This window comes from Hevea brasiliensis, chromosome 15 (assembly GCF_030052815.1).
Source record: "Hevea brasiliensis isolate MT/VB/25A 57/8 chromosome 15, ASM3005281v1, whole genome shotgun sequence".
In the NCBI taxonomy this organism is placed as follows: Eukaryota; Viridiplantae; Streptophyta; class Magnoliopsida; order Malpighiales; family Euphorbiaceae; genus Hevea; species Hevea brasiliensis.
The window spans coordinates 74,169,050-74,186,145 of record NC_079507.1 but is presented as its reverse complement, the minus strand read 5'-3'; the positions used below and the strand labels follow the sequence as shown (position 1 = coordinate 74,186,145).

Below are 17,096 nucleotides of genomic sequence, written 5' to 3'. Positions count from 1 at the left end.
GATACTGTTAGAATAACTATTAAGGTAGATTTGCCAAGAAGGGATTGGCAAAAATTGGTAGGAGAATCAATCTTAAAGGTTTCTTCTACGTTTGATGAAAGCATATATGATATTGTATGACCAAAATATTAAGCAATTAATTTAACATAATTATCCAATTGATTGTGCTCTTGAATATATATATATATAGAAACTTAAGATATAAATGTAAAAATAATTGTGAGTCAAGTATCGAACCTATTAGATAGATTTAAATAGCATATAATTAAGTTTAAGTTTAAAAATTAGCATTTGTGTTTAGTTTAATCAAATTTGACTTGTATGCATTGAGTTCCATTGCCAAAACTATTTAAATAAATAAATAATTAAATATAAATATAAATTTTATATAATAATATTTATAAATTATTTATATATTATATTTAAATAAATAAAATTTAAATAATTTTATAAAATTATTAAAATTTTAAAATATAAATTATTAATAGAAATATTTTTTATATAAATTATTAATTAAAATATATAAAAATACACAAATTTAAGTAATATTTGAATAATAATAAATAAATTTAGGTATCGAAAATTCTAATTGAATTTGAATTTAATAATTTATATAAAATAATTTTTATAGATAAGGAATCTCACATATTTTATATATAAATTTTATTATATGTTATGTTTTGAACCAACGGCACTCTTCAACATATTTTAAGGACAATTGGGTTGCAGCGAATATAGTGCTTCAAAGCTTGAATTACAAAGGAAGCCCACCCCTTCCTAAGAGTGGAAGCAAACCCATCTTTCAGCAGCTCACCATTTTTCGTAGAAGCAACTGTCTCCCCCTCTTAAAACTATCTTGAGCTGTCTCATCTTAAGTTTATTTATGTCTATATATACCTGCAAAATCTGCTTCAAGAACCATCAAACCAAAACTCAGGAAAATATTTTGTATAGCTCTCTCTATAATCAGTCCTTTAGTGTAGACTAAAATAGACTCCAATGGCCAAAGATAGCGCCAAGAAATCAATCCAAGACATTACATTTACAGGATTTGGCAACCTCATCAAGCTCCTCCCTACAGGAACAGTCTTCGTTTTCCAATTCCTTAACCCTGTCTTGACCAACAATGGTCATTGCCACACCATTAACAAGTACCTGAGTGGGATCCTCATAGGGCTTTGTGGGTTTTCTTGTGCGTTCTCTTCTTTCACTGACAGTTATGTTGGAAGTGATGGAATCATTCACTATGGGATTGCAACTATGAAGGGACTATGGCCATCTACAAATTCAGGATCAGTGAACTTGTCATCATATAAGCTTCAATTTGGTGACTTTGTTCATGCTTTCTTTTCACTGATTGTATTTGCTGTGTTGTCTCTTTTGGATACTAATACAGTGGAATGTTTTTACCCTTCTTTTGAGTCCTCTGAGAAGACTCTGCTCATGATGTTGCCTCCAGTTATTGGCGCAATCTCAGGCTCTGTCTTCATGCTCTTCCCTAACAAGCGCCATGGAATTGGGTATCCTCCAAGTTCAAGTGACTCTTCACAGCAATCCTAGTGTGTGCAATGTGCTGCTTATGTATTAATATCTGTTCTTCATTATTTGCTTCACGAAGTTTCGAAAAGTTCTTTGTTTCTTCTTTTCTTGGTTATTAAACAGTATTTGTAAAAAAGTTTACTTTGTTCTGATTTGTATTATTGTTTCAAAAAGTAGAGGGAAGATTGGATATCATTCCCCTTATTGAAAATGTAATAAGTTTTTTGTTAGTCCATATTTGCTAATTAAGAAATGATGATGCTGTTAACTATGTTGCTTCTGGCATAATAGCAAGTCTTAATTATTGCAAAATCAACAAGTTAATTGATTATTTTTTCTTAACCTTACCTGCCATTGACCAGGAAATGATGACATAGGTTTTGGAAAATTGATCTTTTAATGCGAATTGGATTATTTTATTTGCAAATTTGCAGCCAAAGGCCAAAGTGCAATTCCAGGTAAGCATGAGGCAATGCTTGCACTATTAAGGATTAAAATGTTGTCAGAAGAAACTAAAACCAGACCTAACACAGACAGAACTCATTTTGCTTGATTCTTAAGGATTTTGTGGTGTAAGTAAAGAATGCAAATGCAAGCAAAAGCTAAGCTGCTGCCAACCAAAATAAGATTGGGGCAAAAAAGGCTCCATCAATCAGGTAAGTTCCATTACCGTGTGGTCCTGATTTTTGCAGAGCCCATTAATAAGTAAAAACCAATTTAAAACAGTTTTATGCATTTCAAGAAATGGCAAACCTTTTTTCCTAGAAATATTACAGAATTACTTTACAGAGCAATATCTCTTTGTGGGAATTGCATGGTTGCAGGTGACTTGGATAGCAGCAAAAAAGGTTTCTTATATTAAGTTACTATGGATCTACATGAGATACAATTTTGTTCTGTCAAAAAGTACTGTGATTTACAAATAATGCACTAAAATATATAGGAGACAGTAGCAATTGAAAAGAATAATTTTCTAAGAAGAAATCTCAGGTGTTTAACTTCCATATACCCTTTGAAGGCCAAGGATTTGTTATCCGAAAAACTTTCTGCTTTGCTTTCTGGGTTTGCCTAGCAGCACTCTCTTGATGACTCTTACTTGCTTTCACAATGTCAACTTTAACTATGTGGTGATCAGAGGTACCTTTTGATGAAATCACCGAGTATGATCCTGGAATATACTTGTATGGCGAACCTTGAGATGCCAAAAGATAATCCACTCGTGTGCCATACTTGCACGTTCCTTGAACATCTAAATTACCAAAATCCACACTCAAGCTTGACATCTCAAAAGGAAAAAAACAAAAAAAAAAGACAAAATACCAGGGAAAGAAGCTAAAATAAGATTGTTTGCTTACTTTGGCCTTTGGCAATGATTACCACTGGCTCACATTCCCCTGCAAAGTCCTTCGCGTCTATGTACTCTTTTCCTTTTAGAAAGTTGGTTACCTCGATTTTTGGCCTTGGCTTTCCAATGTCCTCATAGTACTGCAAGATTAGTTGATCAGATGATCAGCAGACAAGAAGGGTATCAAAGAAAATTTATCAAGGTAATTAAGGTTGCTAAAGATTTTACCTTGACAATGTCCATCCATCTGTCTGGAGAGTAATCTGATCCAGTGAGAGAGTTGAGACCTCCTGCCAATATGTGTGGAGAGTTGCTTGATTGTATTATTGCATTTATCTGCTTCATTCTCCAATTTTCATCCAAATGGTCAAGTTGTGTACAGTAAAAGTCTACTTCTCCAGCCCATGGAACACTAATTGTGGCCTTTAGCACATTCCTGCATTGCACAAGATGGTTAAACTTAAAGATGAATCACAAATTTCCAAATTGAAATTGATTTACATGTTTAGTGAGAGTAATAAGAACCTGAAATCTTCATCATTGGCAATCTTCTGAACTCTCCACCTCTTAATTGGCCACTTAGATAAAATGGCATTTCCATATTCTGGTGCCCAGCTCTCAGCAAACACATATTTCATCCCCAAGGAAGCAGCCAAGTCAGACAGAGGTCTCATAGCTTTCTCTTCCTCTGCCTTGACGTCTTGCAGGGCTAAAATATCAGCATCCACTTCCCTAAGCACTTCCAAGATGCTTCTGCTGCTTTTCAAGTTCTCTTCATTTGTAAACTGAGTCAAAAACTTGGCAGGCAGGCACACGGGGGACCTCAACACCACACTGCTTCTATAGTTTCTGCTAGCAATAATATTTGATGATCCCACTCTTTCATCTTCCATAAAGCCAAGTAATTTACCATGTGCTAATGAAATCTCGTTATCAGGAAGATTAATGGAAACCTTCCGTCTGGATATCGAGTTCTTCTTTTGCGGGGATAGTTGCTCAGGACTTCTCAGGCTGGCATGCAAGGGAGACTGCTTGAGAATACTCTTGGGATGATAGTTCACAGACTTGGCTTGAGTATCCATCTCCACTGAATTCTTGAACATCATAAAATCTTCATGTTCTTGGCGGCAAACAACTGCTTCCTCAGCCTTTGGAACTGCAGGTGCAAGAGAGAACATGGCCACATTGAATGTGGCAATTCGAATCGGCCTTTCACTGGATTCTTGATCATCTCGTTTGCGGTTTAGATGAGGAGAAGATTTATGGATGCCAGGTTTCCATTTACATCGATCTTTGGGGGTTTTTCCAAACCTTCTGATGATAACTTTTGGCCTTGGACGTTTCCATATCAGCCAACTTATCCTTGAGCAGAGCTGGCGCAATTTCTTGGTCACTGAACTTAACATGTAAGATGTTAAATGTGTAATTGCAAGAATCAGGATCTTTTGAACCTTTCTTAATTTGATAAGAAGCTCAATGCTTTTCAATTCTCCCTTATTACACTATAATTTGATTCTATACTCACGTTATGTCAAATAACTAGTCATTTTAGAACTAGATAGATGGAAAAGTTGGGAGGCAAGACGAGATTAATGGTGAAAAAAAAAAACAGTATGGTAGCGAGAAAGTTGTTAAAAAGACAAAAATGCTTTCCCAACTGCTCCAAGAAGTGGGGTAGAGTTGACAAAATAGCCACATTGTTGAGCTCCTTTTCCAACACAACAAAAACAGACCAACTACTAAATACGAATCTCAAATTTCTTAATTATCTAATTTGAAGATGGAACCCACCATGTGTGAGGAGACATCAAAAAGAACTTTCTCCAAGTCTCCAATACCATAATAACTTGAAAAATGGTGTTGCGTATGAATACAACTGGAATGAATTTTCTTTGGTAGGTCAGGATATGATATAAACCCCAATAAAATTTCATCCAGTGCCGGCTGCGGATGAAAAAAAAAAAAGCAATCATACTTAACTACGTTGACTGCGATGCAATTACAAATTAGAATATTTGTTAATTGTTAATGCAGGTTCCTTCAAGAGAATTTTTGCTCATAGTGAGATGAAGGCCCAACTATAAGCGCACCATAATCAATGGCGACCAGTTAGAACCATAATCAATGGTGAACAGTTAGATGACTGTGACTGGTCATTTGGGTTCACGACCACGCTGCGCAGACTTGACTCGTCCATAGCTAAAAACCATTGTCATCTTTCAATCCAGGCATACACCAGTAGAAAGTGTGAGCCATAATTCCGTCTTGAGATGGGTGAAGGAACGTCTCTGGGTTGAAATTATGGGCACTTGAATTTTCCTCTCTTTAGACACTTCTTTTCAACTTTTGGCTGGCATGCATTTACAATAGGATCGTGAAATAATGGACTCCTCAAAACAGTACAACTATACAGAATAGGAGATAAGAGAGAAAAAAAAAATTAAAAACTAAAAAGATAAGTCGCATGTTTTATTGGTAACAGATACAAAACAAGGAAATGATTAACTTCATCTAAATGATGCTTCTAAATAGTTTTTTGGTATGACACTTTTTTAAGCACCCTTTACAATAGCGCCCAGGCAAAAATCCTGTATTTGGTCATTCATGGTTATACTCAAAATCAATTTCAACATTTCCTTACCGCTAATGTTCTCCTTGAAGAGTTAACCTGCAAATGTCATAACCCTATCATTAAGTTCCTTTTTAAATAGGTTAACTAACAAAACTTTCACTGATGATAAACTTTTCTCCTTACTGAGCGGTTGTTATAAGCTGCTTGCTGCTTCCTTACAACAATGCATAACCAGGACGATCCATGACCTCACACTTGTACCTCATGAATTTCGTGACATCAATGGGTTTTATCAGGTCGAGAAAAATTACATAGTTCAATTACTCACTAAACAAAACATCCAGAAGGTTAGAAGTTGAATCTTCATTTCTTGTCTCATCAAAGAATCCATTACGGGTATGTTCTTTTCTAGATTTTCGCTCTGCAATGATAGATTCTTCAGTTTCTGTGCAGTATCTCACCTGTTTCACAGGTCTCTCTGCCACAATAAACTTATTTCCATCACGGGTTCTCTCAGAAAAGGCTGCCCAAACTGAAAAGAAAAACCATGAGTGAGAATTTTGACAGGTTACGAACAGAATTCCCATCTAGTTGATTTTCTTTTTGCAGGGGGAAAACTCTATTTTAATTTAGTTTCTTGGTTATTAGGTAAAGATAATAGAAACATAAGGCAAGCAACTGAAAAGAGAATAAAGAAAACCAAATATGAACATTGCCACAAACTTGTACTGGAGAGTAAAAAGAAATAGCTAGAATACAAAACAGAATAACTTCTCCAAACGCTACATCTAGAATAGACGTACTCAACGATGGGAATCTTCAGTTAAAATAACTAAAGTTGCTAATATGGTTACTTTGTAGGTTCGTTCAATATCCTCTTGGGTGTGCCCAACACAAAAGCACCCAGAAGATGTTTAAGCATTTGTTGGCAATCAGCAGTAAAAGACACTATTAAAACATTAATTTGTGTAACTTCTCCGGCAAAAGCTTTTTACATATTACTCGTCAGATTTCTTTTTTCCCATCATTAATAACTAAAGGGAAACGTTGAGCATATCCAAGTTATTGGAGTGAAGAGGATCAGAGGTAGAACTAGTTTGACTTCGGGCAAAACACTAAAAAATGATTTTGTAGCATTAAACCTTTCTAAGAAGGTAACCCTAAATCATGTAAAGTGGAGGGAAATAATCCATATAGCTGACCCCAACTATTTAGGAATAAGCTGATGAAAAATCTTAATGGAATCAGTTAACGAGTAAGGCCACAATAAAAGTTAGAATAGATGTTGAACAAGAGAAACAAATTCTAATATATGGACTGATGATTCTTTAGAACAGATTCACAAAAGAATCTTAAATCAATACCACTGACCACAAAAGAATAAAAATTTAAGCATTAACTTCCATGCCCACTGCACAATTAACCATTCTAAAATATATCTCACATCAAAGACCAATAGGTAAGCTCTAATCAGTTGGACAATTACCTCCAAAATGATGCAAAACAATGGAAGCTGCTACGGTAACATTTAATGAGGCTGTACCACACCCATATTGTGGGATATAAACAAAAAAGTCGCATATCTCACATTCTTTAGCAGATAGGCCTGTTCCCTGCAAAAAGTACAAAATAAAACATAATGTAGCTGAAACATGCAAGCGTGGTTGGCAGCCAAATAAATTAGTGCAAGTAGCAAAATGCATTGTGGAAAATTACCGACATGTAATCAAACATAAACAGGTCAATTAACAACTGGAAGTATATAATTATTAATCAATCGGGAAACATTGAACTTTCAGATGTTGCAAGCAAATATTCTGTAGTAATCGAGGACAAAACTAACAACAGTACATTTAAAGAGAAAGCAACATTAGAAATCAAAATAGGTAACCTCGTTGCCAAGAAGGAACGCCGTGCTCTTCTTGAAAGGATGCTCATTGACTGGCAAAGCACCATTGGCAATCTCCACACCACAAATATCACAATCCTTCCCCTACAAATAACATAATATCCAATCACAATCGCCAAAATAAAACCCCAGAAATAGAAAAGGTCAATTTTTTGTTGAGAGAGAGATAATTGATAGAACCTTGAGGAAATGGCGGGCGTCGAGGAGAAAGTGGAAATGGCGGAATCGGAGGTGAGATGTGGAGCCGTGGCTACCAAAAGCATTGAAGTCCCTACGGCCAACAAGTATGAGCTCCGTCACGCCAAATGCGGTGGCGCTTCGTGCCAGAGTGCCCACGTTGTGCCTCTTCGCAATGTTGTGCCTCTTCGCAATGTTGTGCACCACCACGTAACTTTCTATCACCATTCTTTCTTTTCTTTTCGATTTTTGTTCTTCAGTTTTACCCACACAGAAACACAGAGAGAAAAAGAGACGCAAAGAGGCTTTGGGTTATTCTCCACTCTAGGCCTAGGGTTTTACTGTTGAACAGGGACACTCGGACAGAGAGGGAGAGTACACCAGCAATAAACGGACACTGCACACGGTCCCTATTTAGAGAAACAACAGTGCATAACAACGCTGTCATTCAACGACGAGACGTGTTTATCCCACGGAGAATAGTTCGACTTTGAGGCGTTCAGCGGTCAAACCACCAGCGCTCGACTGCTGTCGTTTATCCATCAAACTACATGTCGTTTAACCTTAATCAGACTTTGTTTTTTTTTGAGAAGTTGGTCGTATTGTAGTTGCTTCGATTGAATTAAATCAAATTTGCGTAATAGAGATTAGCTCATTCCCCTGGCTTTCCTGGCCTCACTTTCTGATCAAAAAACAAAATTCAAGCGAAAATTTGGATTCCAAATTGCAGTAGACCAAATCAAAATCAAAATGGATCTAATTCAAAATTAAAATCGATTCTATTTTAAATTAAACTGAAACCAAACTAAACTGGTCAATTCAATCCATTTTTAGTTAAAATTCATTTAAAAAAATTAAAAATTTCAATCATTATATTTAATCAAAATCAAAATCTGAACAAAATGACTGTAATTTGATTCTGATCCTCCCATTTAGAACCGATTCGATGGACACCCCTACCTAGTTATTATCAGCAATATGTACATAAACATGAACATGCATCCCCCGGGACTGTTGGATATTATTCACATTGAATATAATTTATTCACTGATTATATATAATCGCTGTTAGGAGCTTTCTCTATAATTCAGAAGACCTGGGCCCCCTACAAGGAGTCGAACATTTCTTACTTACACCTCTATAATGTTCACTTCAATTTTTTTTTTTTTTCATTTATTATTGCTATTATCATTATTATTTGAAAAAAAAAGAAGCTATCTTATTCAACTGTGGTCGAGGTTATTATTGGCATTCGAGGGATAAGTTATTGACAACTGCACAAAGTGACAGTAACATGGTGATGGAGAGCTGCTCCTCTTGAATTCTCTTTCAGACAGCAACTTGTGCTGCTGCTAACCTTGCAATGGGAACCCTGTCAAACAAATTGAAATCAGGAATTTGATCCAATACTCATTGTACTATTGAATATCTTACACAAACAAAAACTACCTGAATGGAGAACATGAAACATAATCCAGTCCAGCCTCTGCAAAGAATGCAACAGAAGAAGGCTCCCCACCATGCTCTCCACATATTCCAACCTGTTGTTCACCATATCATCAATTATATATGTCAAGGAAAATAAAGAAAATGAATGCTGCAAGACATAATATTAATACTGCTGATTAGTTGAGACCTAGTTATAGAGAAAATATGATGAAACGCCATCTATTTTCATCCAATATAAAATTGTACTGCTTAGTGAAAGTGTTTGGGTTGAACTTATGTTTTGTATTATTGAAGCTGTGAATATATACAACGTAAAGAGTGGTATCGTATCTAAAGTTGTTACAAATATTAGGACAGTTACAGCATATCAGGGAGAAACTTTTGACTGCTTTTGAACTTTACAAGTTACCTACAATCAGATGACCATTACACTTAATTTCTTCCACATAAAATTCAATATTCTATTAACTTCCTTGAAGATGGTATGATTCATCAGCACCAGCACCATGCATTTTATACGCTTTGTACAAACTCACATTAAGCATCACTAACCTTCAAGCTAGGCCTAGCTGCACGGCCTTTTTCTGTGGCCATCTTGATGAGTTGGCCTACACCTTTCTGATCAAGTACCTACATGTAAAACATCCAGATGGTTATTTTCAAGCTAACAGCTATAACTATTCTCTTTTTAGTCAGATGAATTCTATTGATTTTTTTTAAACTAATATAATCTCTTCAAAAGCAAATAAACTTGCAAATGATGTGACTAACCTCAAATGGATCACTTTGTAAAATGCCTTTGGATAGGTATATGGGGAGAAACTTGCCAACATCATCTCTACTATAGCCAAATGTCATTTGAGTGAGATCATTGGTCCCAAAGGAAAAGAACTCTGCTACTTTTGCAATCTGTTATGATCAAATAGAAAAAATAAGAGAACTTAGTTGCAGAATATTTTACTCCCAGCTGCAAGTTATATTAACACCAGATGTTGATTCCTGACTGGAGCTATAGGAAGATCCGCTTTTCCTCATTGTTATGCTCTGTGATTCCAGCATATTCAAATTAACAATAATGGAAGAAACATTTGTCTTAACATACCTCATCTGCAACCAGAGCAGCTCTAGGAATCTCAATCATAGTCCCCACCTTATGGCTTAAGGTGACACCCATCTCTGAGAACACTTTCTTTGCAACACTACGTATTAAAGTCACTTGATGTCCTAATTCCTGACAATGAAAAATGACCAATGTTATGGACGTTTACAGAACGTAAACTGGAGATGCATGCATGTTGTCACACAAAATTCTTCTCCCGTTTCAAGATATATAAGTAGTCAAGAAGACAGGATTAAAACCCAAGGAAAAAGCTACAATTTGTTCCCAACTTATGCATATCATTCAATCTAATGCTGGAAATGAAATATATATATTAAAGAAGGGAGGAAGAAATAATAGTCATGCCTGAGGTGTTCCAACAAGGGGAACCATTATCTCTGGAAGAACTGTAACACCCTGGTTTCTCATTGAGACTGCAGCCTGAAAGACTGCACGTGCTTGCATTTCAGTAAGTTCTGGGTACGATATCCCTAGCCTGTGTACATATTAAAAAATTCCACACATCAAGAATCGGATAATCGGAGTAAAATTTTCATTTTATTACTTGAAATTGATTAGCTTGGTTGCTTTTGTTCATATAGGAGTTACCTGCTTCAAAGTATTTTCATTACATTTTTTTTATGGACAACACTGCCCTTGTACTGCATTAGTCAAGACATGGATTGCACACTGAAATTTGAGGATCAATCTATATTCTGAAGCAGGGATGGATCCAAGTGGGGCAAGGAGAGACTTGTTTGGTTCATGAAACATATTTCAGAAAACATTAGACTAAAAAGCTCATAGGAAAAGCCATCAAACCTGCAACCTCGAAAACCAAGCATAGGGTTTACTTCTGATAATTTCTCGATTCTTGTGAAAACTTCATCTTCAGTCATGCCAGTCTCAGTAGTTAGTGTACCAACAATCTGTTCCAGATCACCTTCTGGAAGAAATTCATGAAGTGGAGGGTCCAGGAGTCGGATTGTTACCGGAAGGCCTGAAATGCCAGAAAAAAATTCCTTAAATGTGAACATGTAGCCATTGAAGAAAACCAAACGATATGAGCAAGCCCTTTACTTTTTCATGTTAGGACCCAAACCTAACTTCTACACACCCATTTGCACTCTTAGCTGCAGCTCAGAAGGTGAAAATGATAATGAAGTGCACAGTTAGTGACATAAACCTGTGATTCTATATCCACATTATTGGTCGAAAATAAGACTATTAGATCTGATTGAAAAAGGAAACTACAATAACAGAAAGTACCATCCATTGCACGAAAAATTCCCTCAAAGTCTGATCTTTGGTAAGGTAGTAAAACGTCTAGTGCTGCCTTCCTCTGCTCTGGAGTAACTGCCATTATCATCTTTCTTACAGCCTTTATCCTCTCATCTGAAGCAAAGAACTAGAGCATTCCACCACAGAGATTTAAAAACTCATAAATATTAAACCTTACTGTACCAGAAAAAAATGACATGGTAAGTGAAATACAGTATTGAAGCTTCTTATTGTTTTAGTCAAGGAAAGATGCATAAGTTATATCGGTGACTGAAGACTCATTTAAAACTCTGTTTAGAACACAATGAAAAATTGAATTCCATGGGACTTTTTATCAATCCTGTGCAGAGAATCTGATAAACCGCAATAATTTGCAATTTATACAATTTTCCTTATATATATATATATATATATGGCCCTGATGTTCATTTTTTTTAATTGTTTTGCTGGGCCTGGTGATGAGTGAAATAATTACCATGTGCTCTGTCCTACAAAGTCCTATTCCTTGTGCACCATTATTTCTTGCTGTTAGCGCATCTTCAGGAGTATCAGCATTGGCCATAACCTGTTACAACATCGTATAGCTAAATCAGAAGAGACAACTCACATTAATAAATAATAATATAATACGAAATTCTAGATGCTGAGGGGAATATAGCACCTTGATGCGTCTTATTTCATCAGCCCAAGACATAAATGTCTCTAAATTACCGATTAGAGCTGGAGGAGATAGTGGTTGTTTCCCCAATATCACTTCACCTGTTGACCCATTGAGTGAGATCCATTCTCCTTCATTAATCACCATATCCCTAACTACAACAACCTGCATTATAAAATTAACAAAGCTATAGATTTATAGAATAGCCATTTAGTGAAATTACTGTTGTATTTGCATGTGGGGAGAAGAACAAAAAATTCACCTTCTCAGAATCATTTACACGAATATCGGAGCAGCCAGAAACACAACATTTGCCCCAACCCCGTGCTACAACAGCAGCATGAGATGTCATACCACCTTTAGCTGTCAATATTCCAGTAGCTGCATGCATACCCCCAACATCCTCTGGACTTGTTTCTGTCCTTACCTTCAATCATGTAGAATCATAATTTTCCTCATCCATTCATTTACAGTATGTGTAAATAAACAATCAAAATGGTTTGCCTTGCATGTAGGGAATGCATGAGTTGTCAGCTTGAACCAGATATGTAATTTGAAGAGACTCAACATACCAAAATGACGCTTTTTCCCTGTGTATGCCATGCTTCGGCATCATCAGCGCTAAACACAATCTGCCCCACTGCTGCCCCCGGAGATGCAGGCAAGCCCGTTGCAATTACTTTGTCTTTGTACGCAGATGGATCCTCAAACTAGCCATACAAGGTGTTAATTATCAGAGTTGAACTCCTACTATCTAATTCCATCAGAAAACAGATGCATAAGTATGCACCTGGGGATGAAGAAGTTGATCGAGATGCTGTGGCTGCACCATCTTGATTGCAGAGTGACTATCAACAAGCCCTTCATTAACCATGTCCACCGCAATCTTCACTGCACCTTTACCAGTACGCTTTCCAGATCGGCATTGCAACATCCACAACCTATTTTCTTGAACTGTGAACTCAATATCCTGTATGTACCAGAGATGACCTAGCTTATTTCTTTTTATTTGCAATTATTTTTAGGAATGCTTCATTACAAGGAAAATTAAATAAATATGCTCCAGATAGATGGGCAGAAAATGTTCAACTGATCTTCTAAATAGAGGCTAGACTATTTATACATTAATAAAGAGATGATTGAATGATCTCAGGATCATCTTCTGATGACCAATGGAAATGAGAATGTTTACCATCATATCTTTGTAGTGACGCTCTAGAATTTCGCAATTCTCCACAAGCTCCTTATAAGCTTCGGGCATGCAATTTTTCATGGTATCCAAGTCTTCTGGTGTTCTAATTCCAGCAACTACATCCTCTCCCTATCCAGAGCCATACACCAGCTAAACTTGTCAAAATTGTATAGCATTCTCTATACTAACAGTTGGAGTACATGTATAGCACTTGATAGCATATATCTGGATAAAGATTGGCATATGAATAACCTGAGCATTAATTAGAAACTCCCCATAGAGCTTCTTTTCACCTGTGCTTGGATTTCTAGTGAACAGAACACCGGTTCCTGAAGTATTTCCCATATTACCAAACACCATGCATTGAATGTTTACCGCAGTTCCCTTTAAGCCACTAATTTGATTGATGTTCCGATACTTAATGGCCCTTGGGCTGTCCCAAGAGTCAAACACTGCTTTAACAGCTAACTGCAGTTGCTTCTTTGGATCTGAAAGTGCAGGTTGATTGATGATCAGCATTAGATTTAGTATTTGCTCCATCTGTTGTAAACGAACAAACTTATTGATGGTGTCTTAAGTACCTGAAGGAAACTCTTCACCAGTAGCTTCAAGGTAGACTTTCTTGTACTGCTCCACCAGCTCTTTGAGATCATGGGCTGATAGATCAGTATCAAGTTTTACTCCTTTTGCATCCTTCATCTTTTCTAACTTCTCCTCAAATGATGAGCGTGGGATTCCCATTACCTTCAATTAAGTAGAAGAATGTTTCTACAAATTCAGTAACAGAGATAAAGATGACAGGACTATTCCATATCAAGAATACATAATGTGTTTCAGTTCACAATCAAGAATATATCAATAGATTGCACATAAGATTTTCCATCTTTTTGTAACCTTGAGTCAATGGAGTAATTATATGGAAGTGGAGCACATTAGTTGATAAAAGCTAAAGGATGAGATACACCAATCTATGGACTGCATCAAGAAGAATCACTTACAACATTTCCAAACATGTCTAGAAAACGTCTGTAGGAGTCATAAGTAAAACGCTCTCCACTTTTCAAACTCAAACCAACTACCACTTCATCGTTTAATCCAAGATTAAGGACAGTGTCCATCATGCCAGGCATAGAAATCTAGACAAACAGATGACATCTTAATTAGTATGTGCGGCGGTCTAAACACTCTGAAGGTACACATAGTCATAGTGACTGCTAGAGTCGACTGTGGTTTCAGGAGCCATTGCCCTGGATAATCTTTCCAAACTCTTACCGCTGCACCAGAGCGAACAGAGAGGAGGAGAGGCTTAGACGGGTCACCAAGGGAAGCTCCCATGTCTTCTTCCACACTTTGCAAGCCTTCCAATATCTCCTCCCACAAACCTTCTGGCAGCTTTCTCCCATTATGCTGATATTCTTGGCAAGCTTCTGTTGATATGGTAAGTCCAGGCGGCACTGATAACCCAATGCTTGCCATCTCTGCCAGGTTTGCTCCCTTCCCTCCCAACTATAATAAGCACACATGGATAACTTCATATAAGCAAAATAATTTGGAGTAAGGATTGCTTATCTATGTCATATTTCAAGATATATAAGAAGAAGAAGAAAAAACAATCATCGCATCAAATGAATTAGACAGTAAAATGAAATATAGTTCTTTCCAACAAAATTCTTTTAGGTAGAGATGATGTGAGGAAAATGTATTTTCCTTGACAAGAAATTTGCAATGACGGATGCGAACTAAAGAAAAGTGAAATGTGAAAGAAAACTCTTCAAATGCAGTATTACTTAGCTTAAATATAGACAAAGATTACTTACTAAGGACTTCATGCTCTTGTTGCCTTCGCTCCTTCCTTTGCCAAAAGTAAATACTTGCTATGTAAATGAAAGAAGAAAAGAGTTTCAGCTTTGAAGCTCTAGGAACTATTTCGCAGGCATTAATCCGTACATATTTATCAGCTGGATAACAACTATTGTCTACCAATTCCATCGTTGAATTTGAAGTTGAGGCTGTCTAGCTACAAAATTGACAACTTCAAATATTTGGGCTTAAACATTTGAAATTTGGTACTAGAGCTGGTAGATTCAATTAGAAAAAGCTTGCACTTGTTTCAGAACTTCCAGCTTTAGCACTTGACAATTGCTCAAGTTCCAATTTTCAGGCTTTGACACTAGTGAGCAGAATAAAAGGAAATTAATTAAATTGCCAAAGATGTTCTCGTTGCTTCCCTCCGATTTCAATGTGACTCCGCAATAAATTGTTGGCAACTGACCAAATTGTTGCATCGAACAAAACATTGGTGAATGGACCAGCCCAGGCCGGCCTAGCCCAATGGCAATGTGAGAGGCACGGTACCAATCCCATCATTCCCATGGAGGTGAGTGAGAGACACGTCATTCAAAAAAGTGGGCTCCAGCCCCAGTTGGTAGTTGTTACACAGGCCATGCGTCTCCCAAACGGAACAAACTGGTGGCCCAACAAAATGGAGGGTGGGGGAAAGGCTAATTACACAGGGAATATTCCTAGAATGCCATACATAACCGTAATGTGAATCACCAGATTTTTTTTTTTTTCCAACTTATCAATCACCAGAACTAATGATAAGTTGTGGAAAATTTTGAAGATAAGTCCTAAAATCATATATTTTCTTAAATATAAGCTCGAAATTTAGCTTAATTAATTTTGAGTATTATATAATAAAAAATCGCATTAAACTTGTTCTTATTAATCTTTGCACGTTGAATACTTGTTTAACCTTAGACGGACCTTTTTGATGGTCGATTCAGACACCGGAGTGAGAACTTGCCCTCGGATTCTGCCTTGTAAAGGCTGGTCAAATCTCTGGCTCTTTGAATTAGCAAAACCATTGAAAACGAGATGAGGATTCCAAGTGAAGCGTAAGATAGAACGGTTCGATCGAAAAAGAAAATGATCACTCGGATCGATATACTTCCCCTTGAATAAGCACTGATTATTACCAAAATCCGGCGCAGTCTTGATAAACATTCCTTTCATTGTCGACGACATTTTTGACGATACTCTACCTCTACCTTCCACACCAAAACAAAATTAGTAAAAATTAGGGGGAAAAAAAACTGTGATCGTGAAGTCATCTTGTTCGATCAAAGATTCGCACCTGAAAATACAGAGAAGGCTAGAGGAAAGTATTTTGGTGAAGAACTAGCTAGGCCAGAGCTGAACTGTAGTGCTTGAAAACAGAAATGGCGGTTGATGATATTTGGTATTATTAATATATAATATTTTGAAAACTTCAGATGAGGAGCGAGGTAAGTGGCCAAGAAATTACGGTTATAGCGGCCCATATTTTGAGTTTTGACTCGCTGGCTGACCGGTTTGCATTTATCCAAAGGAAGATGAATGAAGTCAAGATAGATATGTGAATTACCCGGATTGCCCCTATTTGTTCTATGCTGACCTGGGGGTGCACAGTGAATTAAATGTTATTCTGCAACGTGGCGTCTTCTGAAATATACGCGTCATCATTTTCTGAAAATCTGAGTGATTGCAACAATTCCTCGTGCATGGACAAACCGGCCACGCAAATTAATAATATCCACGTCAAAATTCAGAGATAAATAATATTTTTTTATAAAAATAAAAATAATTTATTGCGAACAAAGGCCTTTTGGATTAGGCTAATAGTAATAGCTTAGAATTTCACAACAACTTGAGGCCAGGAAAAAAATAGTGCCCCGGTGGTGGGGCCACTATACTTGGGATGGAATATTCTTTGAATCCAAATAAATGGTGCCACGTGGCTCAGCCTTAGACACATAATGCAGATGCGGTCCTGCTCGGCTGCTCAGGTGCTCCCTCACATTGTACTATCTCTGTTCTTACATATAATTAGTAA

At 36.8% G+C, this 17,096-nt stretch overlaps 4 protein-coding genes across 6 annotated transcripts; 1 reads left to right on the top strand and 3 right to left on the bottom strand.

The window, feature by feature from the left end:
* The first annotated feature begins 701 nt into the window (after positions 1-701).
* LOC110670869 (protein DMP2-like) lies at positions 702-1,810 on the top strand. The gene has a single exon (XM_021833150.2). It carries the CDS (start codon positions 1,000-1,002, stop codon positions 1,558-1,560), a length of 561 nt encoding a protein of 186 aa, XP_021688842.2. The 5' UTR covers positions 702-999; the 3' UTR covers positions 1,561-1,810.
* Positions 1,811-2,373: 563 nt separating this feature from the next.
* LOC110670893 (uncharacterized) lies at positions 2,374-5,234 on the bottom strand. Its single transcript, XM_058135924.1, has 4 exons — positions 3,410-5,234; positions 3,113-3,320; positions 2,895-3,024; positions 2,374-2,788 (listed from the first exon to the last, which is right to left on the bottom strand). The coding sequence occupies exons 1-4, from the start codon at positions 4,288-4,290 to the stop codon at positions 2,526-2,528; spliced, it is 1,482 nt and encodes a 493-aa protein (XP_057991907.1). The 5' UTR covers positions 4,291-5,234; the 3' UTR covers positions 2,374-2,525.
* A 258-nt stretch (positions 5,235-5,492) lies between these two features.
* Positions 5,493-8,027, bottom strand: LOC110670864 (uncharacterized). Its single transcript, XM_021833146.2, has 4 exons — positions 7,546-8,027; positions 7,348-7,449; positions 6,943-7,069; positions 5,493-5,988 (listed from the first exon to the last, which is right to left on the bottom strand). The coding sequence occupies exons 1-4, from the start codon at positions 7,768-7,770 to the stop codon at positions 5,777-5,779; spliced, it is 666 nt and encodes a 221-aa protein (XP_021688838.2). The 5' UTR covers positions 7,771-8,027; the 3' UTR covers positions 5,493-5,776.
* Positions 8,028-8,527: 500 nt separating this feature from the next.
* On the bottom strand, positions 8,528-16,553 carry LOC110670935 (pyruvate, phosphate dikinase, chloroplastic). 3 transcript variants are annotated; one of them, XM_021833254.2, is made up of 21 exons: positions 16,359-16,553; positions 15,989-16,272; positions 15,040-15,096; positions 14,495-14,728; positions 14,221-14,358; positions 13,804-13,966; positions 13,475-13,710; positions 13,223-13,351; positions 12,821-13,000; positions 12,603-12,740; positions 12,293-12,457; positions 12,034-12,195; positions 11,848-11,937; positions 11,361-11,499; positions 10,914-11,091; positions 10,458-10,587; positions 10,095-10,223; positions 9,764-9,901; positions 9,545-9,622; positions 8,993-9,084; positions 8,528-8,915 (listed from the first exon to the last, which is right to left on the bottom strand). In XM_021833254.2, the coding sequence occupies exons 1-21, from the start codon at positions 16,543-16,545 to the stop codon at positions 8,873-8,875; spliced, it is 3,090 nt and encodes a 1,029-aa protein (XP_021688946.2). In that variant the 5' UTR covers positions 16,546-16,553; the 3' UTR covers positions 8,528-8,872. The 3 variants fall into 3 exon arrangements, with proteins under 3 accessions (XP_021688946.2, XP_021688947.2, XP_021688948.2); XM_021833255.2 differs by having other exon boundaries at positions 15,989-16,268; positions 16,359-16,498; XM_021833256.2 differs by lacking the exon at positions 15,040-15,096.
* Between the last annotated feature and the right edge of the window lie 543 nt (positions 16,554-17,096).